The 9,231-nt window shown below is 44.6% G+C and overlaps 1 protein-coding gene across 2 annotated transcripts in view; it reads left to right on the forward strand.

The window, feature by feature from the left end:
* Positions 1-25: 25 nt before the first annotated feature.
* PREX2 (phosphatidylinositol-3,4,5-trisphosphate dependent Rac exchange factor 2) overlaps positions 26-9,231 on the forward strand; it is a gene marked incomplete in the record, with an annotated part of 373,689 nt that continues 364,483 nt past the window's right edge. For both annotated transcript variants that reach the window (XM_027772626.1, XM_027772627.1), the window contains 1 exon segment: positions 26-231. In XM_027772626.1, coding sequence (XP_027628427.1) covers positions 91-231 — 141 coding nt within the window.

A 9,231-nucleotide genomic window follows, 5' to 3' on the forward strand; every position in this document is an offset into this window, starting at 1 on the left:
CTGTTGCGAGGGCTCCACTTTCCCTTTCTCGCCGCGGGGCCCGGCAGCAGCTCGCAGAACCTCCGGTAGCCCCGCGTCCCGCCGCCCACCATGAGCGAGGAGAGCCGCGGGGATGGCCGCGCGGAGAGCGCCAAGGACCTGGAGAAGCAGCTTCGGCTGCGCGTGTGCGTGCTCAGCGAGCTCCAGAAGACCGAGCGGGACTATGTGGGCACGCTGGAGTTCCTGGTGTCGGTGAGTGTCCCTGTGCGGCCACGCTAGGGGACTGCGGGGCAGCGCGGGTCCCGGGTGGCCGCGGGAAGCGCGCGCAGCATTGTTTGCACCGAGACCGGAGGACCAGTGGGGCGCCCCGGGCACCGGAGTGCGCGCACCCACACTGTTCGCGATGCGGCGACCCCCGCGAAGATGTGTTCATTTCCCGACACTCACGGAGTTGCCACCGACTTGGAGAGCTCCGACTCTGAGAAGTTGGCTCTAAAGGGAGAAAGGTCCTGTCCCGGGAATCCCAGCGGCCCCATCTTTCCTCACTTTCCTCTACCCCCACCTCCCAGGTCTGCTCAGCTGCGTTGTGTAATTTCTCTCCCTTCTCTTTCTCTCCTGGAGAGTTTGTTTTAAAGCTTTGGTTTGGTGATTAAGGGTCCGGGCTGTAGCAATTCAGTACATGTAGTTAAAAGAATCCTTCAATCTGCTGGAGCATGAATTCGTTATTCGGATGACATGGCAGCGAAGCCCCTTTAGTTACAATAATTGAAACCCAGGATTCTGGTGGGGTTGGGGGTGGGGTGGGGACTGAAGGAGCTGCGGGGTTGTGATCTCTAGCAGCTGTTAGATATTAAAGCCACATGCGGCGCTCGGCCTCCCCCCTTGGTTTAAATCTACCCTCTGCTCTGTACCTGGTCCCCTGATCACACCGAGCTCATGATGGGGGTGTATTAAGTCTTCGGGTTTCGTAGAACTGGGCGCTTCGTTTCCAAGTTTCATCTTGACTTGCTTAAGTCTGCGCTGGAAACGTTCCATTCATTTTAGGGCGGGAGGGGGCTAAGCCAAGGGAAGGTGGTGTCTGAGACATCACTCAAAAGTTGAATTCTTGCCTTTTTCACTCCTGAAAAGACAAAGAATTTGATGATTGGCTCTTTCCCACCCAGATGCCTGGGGAGGGCATCATTCAGAGAACCAAGAGTCTTTGCATCTCACTGGGATCCTCCAGCCTTCTGCCAACCCTTTCCATCTCCCCTGGTCTGAAGGGAAGTATTTTAATGCCAGACTTCCTGCCTAGTTTTCTGAAATCTGTCAACTCTGCTATGATCATGTTAGAGGGACTGGGGCAAGGAGGGCAGAACAGTGTCTCAAATGATGTACAAAGGCAGGCTGGCTGCTGGTGACTTCTCCACATCCATGTATTTGTCCCCACACATTCTTTGGAGATGTACCCAAATTTGAGAATATCCTGGTAATTGGTGATAGGTAGAATGATTGGATACTTTCATGTAGCCATGACTGTCAAAAAATGCATGTGTTTAAGGACATGAGACTTTTTATAGCCTCACATTTGGCTTTGTGAAGTTTTGTGAACAAAGTTCTTCGACTTGAAGAATTTGAATAACTTCTAAAGGATGGAGAGAAGTTCTGAGGGTACCTGAAAAAAACGCGGTGCGGAGTGCTCATGCATAGAAACAGCTCACCTGATCTGTGTTAACAACCAGTTTGCTGAACTTGATTTAAATTATTTTCCCTCTAATTTTAATATTTGATTTTTATCTTTAAACACTATGCTTTCATTATTATAGAAAGTTAAGCAAGTCTGAGTGGCAGAAAATGTATTTTCCTTTTTTATAAGAAGAGTAACATTTTGTGATTCCATTTTTCAGAAATTAGGAACCCTTCCACTTTTCCATTTATTTGTCTATTATTTGTGCTTGTGTATGTTCACACACAAACAAATGTGCCAATTTGTCTGAATGTCAGCTGAAACAAAAGCTTATTACCCTGGTTTCCTTTTGGTCTTACAACCATTCAAAGCCTAAGGTCTTTTTAAATTCATAATAGAACATGCGTACACACACATGGGAGAGAGGAGTGAGGGAAACACCCTCCTCAGGTCTCCTCACACTATGCTGCTCTTCCTTCAGTCCTCCAGCCTGCCAGGATCCTGGGCATGCATGTATCTGGCGTGTTTTCAGGCCAGCTAATCTGGGGACTCAGATCACAGTCGGCATGTGGCTTCCAGTTCTGTAGTCCAGGACACTACCGACTGTGCCACAGAGGCCAGGTCCCCAACATGCATTTATACATTTATTACATTTTCCTTTTGGAGTATTAATTATAGCAATATTTAATCCCATGTAGTTTGACTTGGTCTCCTTTTGTTGATGTAGTCAATTTAATTTTAATATTAGACTATACTAATACATATCAAGAGCTTTAAAAATACTCAAATTCTTTTTTTTTTTGAGAGAGGTTTTTGCTGTAGGGTGCATGCGCTCACCAGAAAGAGACAAAGAGATAGAAAGGGAGAAATCACCCCCCGGGGGGGGGATGGCCATGCTGCAATCCCTTCTCCTCCATTCTCCTCTCGGGATCTTGGGCATGCACGCACATGTGCCCAGCATGAGTTTAAGCCACTGAGTCTGGGACTTGAACCGTGATCAACTACATGGGAGTCCAGTGACATAGCCATTACGCCAACTGCTGGTCCCCAAAAATGCTCAAATTCTTTGGCCTGGTAATTCCTCTTCTAGGAATATATCCTAAGGGAATGATCAGAAAATGGAGACAATAAAAATAAAATAATAATAATAAAAAACTAAAAAGTTTAAAAAATAACAATAAAGTGTATTTTTGAAGAATTAGCTATAGTATTAAAGGAGCTGAGTGAATATAGAATTATTGTACACTGTCATGTAGCAATGACTGTCAAAAAAGCATGATTTTTAAAGAAATATGACCTTTAATAGCTTCAAATGTGGCTTTCATGAGAGTTTATTGCTGAAAATGTTATTTGGCTTTTTTTTTTGGCATTTTTTGGAGTTTTTGCTATGGGGCACAGGTGCTTGCTTGAGAGAGAAAGAGATAGAGAAAGAAAGAGAGAAAGTGAGAAATCATCCCCCACACACACCCAAGGGGAATGGCCACACTGTAGTCCCTTCTCTAGTTCCCTCTCAGGCTTTTGGGCACACGCACATTCGTCTAAAGTGATTTTCAAGCCTCTGGATCTAGTATTCTAACTGTGCAGCTGGCCCTGTGGGATCCAGTGCCTTAACCTCCCCACCACCTGCTGGCCAGTTCTTTGACTTTTGAAGATGTGGACTCTTTCATAAATAGCTTTTCCTTTCTGAAGGTGATAAGAAAACTTCTGGGACCAACTCATGGCATGGGGTTAAGGCAGGTGCATCCCACATGGCCCTGGCTGTGGTTCAGTTGGAGTTCCAGACCTGGTGGCTTGAGAAACACACTGGGTTCAGGTCCTGCTCAAAATTCCAAATGAAAGGAGAAATGGAGGAGAAGGGATGACTGTGCCCATGACTCATGGAGGGTGCTTTCTCACCTGCCCCAGCACAGCATCTCTGTCGAGTGAGCGCATGTGCCCTCTGCTTAAGCAGGAAAGTATGTGCAGAGTGCTGTTTTGTGGAAATAGACAGCTAACCTAAGCTCCCTTGAAATCATTTGTTGCAAAAAATTGATAGTTCGCTCTTAAGTCAAATTAAATATTTGTTAAATTAGTCACTAGTCTTGCCTGCCATTATTTTAAGCCACGGATATGAATGAAAGGTGACTTTTATCTTCATTAGAAAGAGGAAGGAGAGGTAGAAAGTGTATTTCTTAGTTCTACCAAGAACATAGTTTTACTCATAGGCCCACAAGTAAGCAAACAAAATAGTATTCTTTCCCTTAATTAAGAGATCTGGGCCCATGATAGGGCAGCAAAATGTGACACTATGAAAGGCAGACCCACATGGGAGGTTCTGGGCTCACCTCCAGAGGCCTTCCTCAGTATACTGCCGTGATTGAGCTTGGCAGAGCTGGTGTCAAGACACTATCTTGGGTGTTGTATCTCTATCTCTGTCTCTCTCACTTGCAGAGTAAATTCACCTAAGGGGGGAAGAAAAAGATCATCTGACTGGAGGGGAAAATGTTTTCTCCCCAAATATTTCCCACTCTGCCTCTCTGTCCTCATTTCCAACTTTTGAGTTTTTAGAAGAGCGCTTTTCCCCACCCCACCCCCAGACAGCCCATGTGCGTCACCTGTTCCCTTCTGAACATAGCAACAGTCTACTTGTATGTTTTTTTCTAGTTGCCATCGAGGCGCACACAGCTCGTTTGAGAAAGCTGTGTGTTGTGCTATCTGTGCTCATGTAGAGAGACTTGCCTTTCTGTTGTGCGCTGTGCCTTCTGAGTCCTCTGCCTTTGTTCTTTCAGCGGTTTTTCTTCTATACTTGGCGAATTCCTTCTGGGTTTTCCAGCCTCCCTTTACCTCCTTCCTGTCAGGTGCTCCCTGCTTTGTACACACTCAATTCCATATTTACTTTTGCCATAGTGCCCAAAGTAGTCTATGCATCTGTTTGTTCACATTTGCCTCATTCAATTAGAACTCAAGCTGTGGGAGGCCAGGAGCCTTTCTTGCTTATCTGTGCTTTCTCAGAGTTTGCACAGTGCTTATGACATCGTAGGTATTCAGCAAAGGCTTATTGAGGGGCCAGACCTCATCAGTGGTAAAATGTAACGCTCGCTGAGGCTGATCCACATGGGAAAGTTCCCAGTTTGTGTCTGGAGACCTCCCTGAGTAGGCAGGGCACATGTGTGCCCATGATCTGGGACCAGGGCAGGGTGATCACGGTGCTAAGACCCTGTTGGGAGCAATCTCTCTCTCTATTTCTATTTCTCTTCTAATAGAAGAAATAAATAACTTTAAAAAATGCTTATTGAGTGACTAAATCATGAATTGACCTATCCTTTATCCCTCCTTCTCATTTGAAAGGGCAGTTTCTAAATCATCCTTAAAATTCTGATTTTCTTTTTGTTCTATTTGGTCTGAATAGATAGTAGAAGTATCTTCAGTTTTACTCCAGCACAATTGCATTGATGCAACAAAAAGTGTCAAATTAAACATGTCTTTAAATCATGCATGGAGATAGTAAAGACTTTGCAATTCAGTATAATTTTATCTGATATATTCTGAAGATTTATGTGCAATCGTGAATCAGTTATATTATCTCAGTTATTTTTAGGCCATAGAAAAAATGGAGAGTGAGTGACCTAATTTGTTTGTTCTTGTTTGCTTGGGCAATAAAATTTTGTGCTTTGGGAGAAATATTCTTACACATTTCTTCTAAAGAAATGACTTTATGGACCTAGTACCCAGTATCTAATGTCCAAAGTCTGGACAATAGTAGGTCACAACCTGTTTCCTGTTTGGAACCTGTTGACACAGCATGCCAAGATCACAGGCCCATTTGAGTGGACAGAGACAGGAGGGTCCCAGGGTGGGCTTCATGAGGGGCGCATCCTCTGGAGTGGCACACTCTTTAGCTTAGAAGGACCCCTCCCCCTCAAGTTGTGCACCTCATGAAATCCTTACTTATTTCCCCTTTGAACTTACATTTTGCAAGTGAAATGGAACAATGGAGCATGAGCAGAGCAGGTACCTGACAGAAAAAAGCTTTCAATTTAGTACCTTTAATAGCACTTAGAGTTTATTTCTTGGGGCTAGCCGTAGTGTGGTGAAGGTGCTGGATTTCAACATGGCCAACCACGATTCGGGTCCCAGACCTGGTGACTTGCTTTCTCACTTTCTCTCTTAAAAAGAATTATTTAATTTAATTAATTTACTATTATTGGTTTTTATTATTTTTAATTTGACCAGAGAGAGACACAGGGAGAAGGGAAGTGAGTCTGTGACTGGGACTCAAATCACAATTGGCCATGTGGAAGTCTAGCACCTTAACCACTGTGTCCCCTGCTGGCCCCTAAATGAATAATTAAAAAAAAAATATTTTTTTCCATGAGACAGAAAAAAAGACTGAGAGACAAGCATCCCTAATAGGGTCTTGACACGGTGGTTCAAGCCCTGGATCTGGGCATGTGTATGATGGGTATAATTTAGGAGGTCTCTGGACACAAATCTGGAACCTTCGTCTGTGGTTCAGCCTCATAGGACACTGTTTTACTGCCATGCCACTGCCTGCCCCCCCCCAACGCTTTTTAATAGAACTTATTTCCTGTGTTTTAAACAAGGGGCCTCCAATTTTATTTTGCACTAGGCCTTGAAAATGGTGTAGACAAGTGCCACCATGGGTCAGTTGCAACGAGACAGGATGATCCTATCGTATATTGTCTAAACTGGGGCACTTCTGAGAGTGAAAGGAAATGCTATTAGTAATTACACTGGGAAATATAAAGTGGGATTGTTCCTGGCAAATCAGAATGCATGGCTCTTCCACATTTTAAGCACATTAAAATAAAGACTTTGAGCGATATGTCTTGTCATAAACAAAAGATTTTGAAGTTTCTCGCCTGTCTAGGCTTTAACCTCAGATACCTAAAAATTGAATCCAGTTTGTAATTTACTGTGTAATTTTAGACACATTTCCGGAAGTTCTCAAGTCTCTTTTTCTTCATATGTAAAAGGGAGGATAATAGCGTTTCTCAAGATCACGTAAGGGATTACATACAGTCTTCAAAAAGTTCATGGAAAATGAGTATTACGAAACATCTATGCAGGAATTTCAAAATAGTTTTCACCAAAATAAACTTTTTTTTTTTTTAAGAGAGATTTTTGCTGTCAGGTGCATGCACTCACTGGAGAGATAGAGACAGAGAGACAGAAAGCAAGAGATCACCCCCCCCCCCAGGCGATGACCATGCTATAAGCCCTGCTTCTCCATTTTCTTGAGATTTGGGGTACGGACACATATGGGTCTGGCATAAGTTTTAAGTCATTGAGTCTGACACTTGAACCGTGTTCGACTACGTGGGAGTCCAGTGGTGTAACCATTAGGTAATCTGCTGGTCCCAATATCTCTTAGCTCTTTTAAAGGGTGCTCCCTGGAGTTCCAGGGGCCCTTGTGGTGGGGGTAAGGGGGAGCTGAATTCTGTGGCTTTTGGCTTTCTACCCTGGCTTCTCCCAGCTTAGCCACTACCCCTTCCTACTTTTGCAAAAGCAGAAAAACCACTTGTCTGGATGATGAGTTCCCAGATAACAGGGCATATGCATTTACTTCCTGTGTAAGCACTTCTTGGCTTAAACACAGTGCTCTGTAAACAGCAGGTGCTCAAGAAAATAAGCAGATGGGAAGCACAGCAGAGTTTGAAGAGTAAGTCTGAAAACAACCTCTTCCAATCCTGACTCTTCTAGACAAAATAAATTAACCCAGCAAATTGTGCTTAAAGCTTATGGTAGGGATAGGATTGTGTCCCCACAATTCATGTTGAAGCCATAACCCCACTAGTTCAAAATGGGCCTGTATTTGTATATGGAGGCTTTAAAGAGGTGATGAAGTTAAAATGAAGCTGTTCAGGTATCTCTGATCCAATCTCTGTGCATTCAAGGGGATTTGGATACACAAGAACTACCAGGGAGGAAAGACCTTACAGGGAGGATACAGGGAGAAGGTGGCCATCTGTAAGCCAAGGAAGGAGGCCTCAGGAGGATCCAAACCTCTTTTGTTTTGTTTTTAAAGTTGCTAGAGAGTAGTCAGCTTGCCAGAGAGAAAAATGGATGGAGAGGGAGAGAGAGAAATTACCCGCTGTGAGGCCTGGTCATGCAGCAATCCCTTTTCCTCTGTTCTCCATCCTATTGGGATTTTGGGGGCACACACACATGCTCTGTGTGCTTTTCAAGCTGCCAGGGCTGGGATCTGAACCAGGATCAGCCATGTGGAATCTGACTTTCCTTAGCCAGCTAGGCTATAGGGCAGACCTGAAACCAAACCTTTTGACACCTTGATCTTGGATTTTTCAGAACTGTTAGAAAATAAATTAATTACTTTCTTTTTAAGCCATCAGTCTTTGAAACTTCGGGCTGGCAGCCCAAGGAGACTAATGAAGTCTATGTTAGGTGCGGGCATACAAAGAGTAGTAAGGTGTCTCCTCTCCTGTAGTAAGCTCACAATTCAGGGGAGGAAAGAGGAAAGCCCACAGATAATCGCAGTACTCTGGGAGAGGTCTAACAGGAGGGTCGTGAGCTAAGCGGTGCAGGGACATTAAGGGACTTTCCCCTCAGTAGAGGTCCAGGGAAGTTTTGGGGAAGAGGTGATAATAGATAATTGAGCTGGCTCCTGAAGGATGAGGAGCAGTGGGTCACATTGGGAATGGACAATTTAGCATGTGCAGTGTGACCTTGGTGTGGCAGAGCCTGGCTGAGGGGGGGCATGTGCTGGAACATTCCTCATGACTGGACAGAGTCATGCGTGCTTTTGTGTCTTGGGAGGAGGTGAGGTAGGGTCAGTCCAGTTTAAAAAGTGTTCCGTTCTTGAGAATACTGTCTTTAATGATAAGCATCAACTGTGAGGGGGACTCAATCTGTTCATAACAAACCAATCTGAGACCTCCACGGTTGGCACTGGCAAGAGATCTCTCCTGGGAAAAGTGTTGCTAGGCTGAGATTTCCTGCATGTGTGATTTTGCATTTCACCTTAAGGTACCTCCTCATTTTCTACTTCCCTGGGCCTCCTCACACTGCTCCTTTAGTAGTCCATGAGAGCACCCCGAGAAGCCTTTTCCTTGCTCCTCTTTATCTGGGACAAGTTATAACATGTGACAAGTTGTCACCATTCACTATGGAAGAGAACAGGCCCGTAATCACAGCGTCTCAGGAAATACGAATGTAGTTTATTTCGCAGAATACAGATTTCTGCCTCGGAGTGATCGTGCTCTCAGGTCTGCAGACCCTGCCCTGTTTTCCTCCTGAGCTCTAAGTCTGCTGCTGTCTGACCTCCCTGCTGAGCACCTCCTGGCTGACTTGTGTGTCTTTGCTTTCTAGTCATTCTGCATGATCAGGATGTGTGTTGAGTTTTATGATTTCATTGCAGAATTATACCATATTATAATACACTGACATTAATGTAAGAATAGTGTTGATTGGTATTAGATTTGTTCTAGCAAGCGGTTTCTGTTGACCACAATGAGGAACAGAGCCAGGAACCTAGTTACTTTTCAGGACTTGCTGCCATTGCATTGGCCCAGGTAAGAATTGTGGATTGTCTGGGCTAAGATAGAAGTACTGTGGGAAAGATGAAA

This window comes from Tupaia chinensis, unplaced genomic scaffold, assembly GCF_000334495.1.
Source record: "Tupaia chinensis unplaced genomic scaffold, TupChi_1.0 Scaffold000288_2, whole genome shotgun sequence".
NCBI lineage: Eukaryota > Metazoa > Chordata > Mammalia > Scandentia > Tupaiidae > Tupaia > Tupaia belangeri.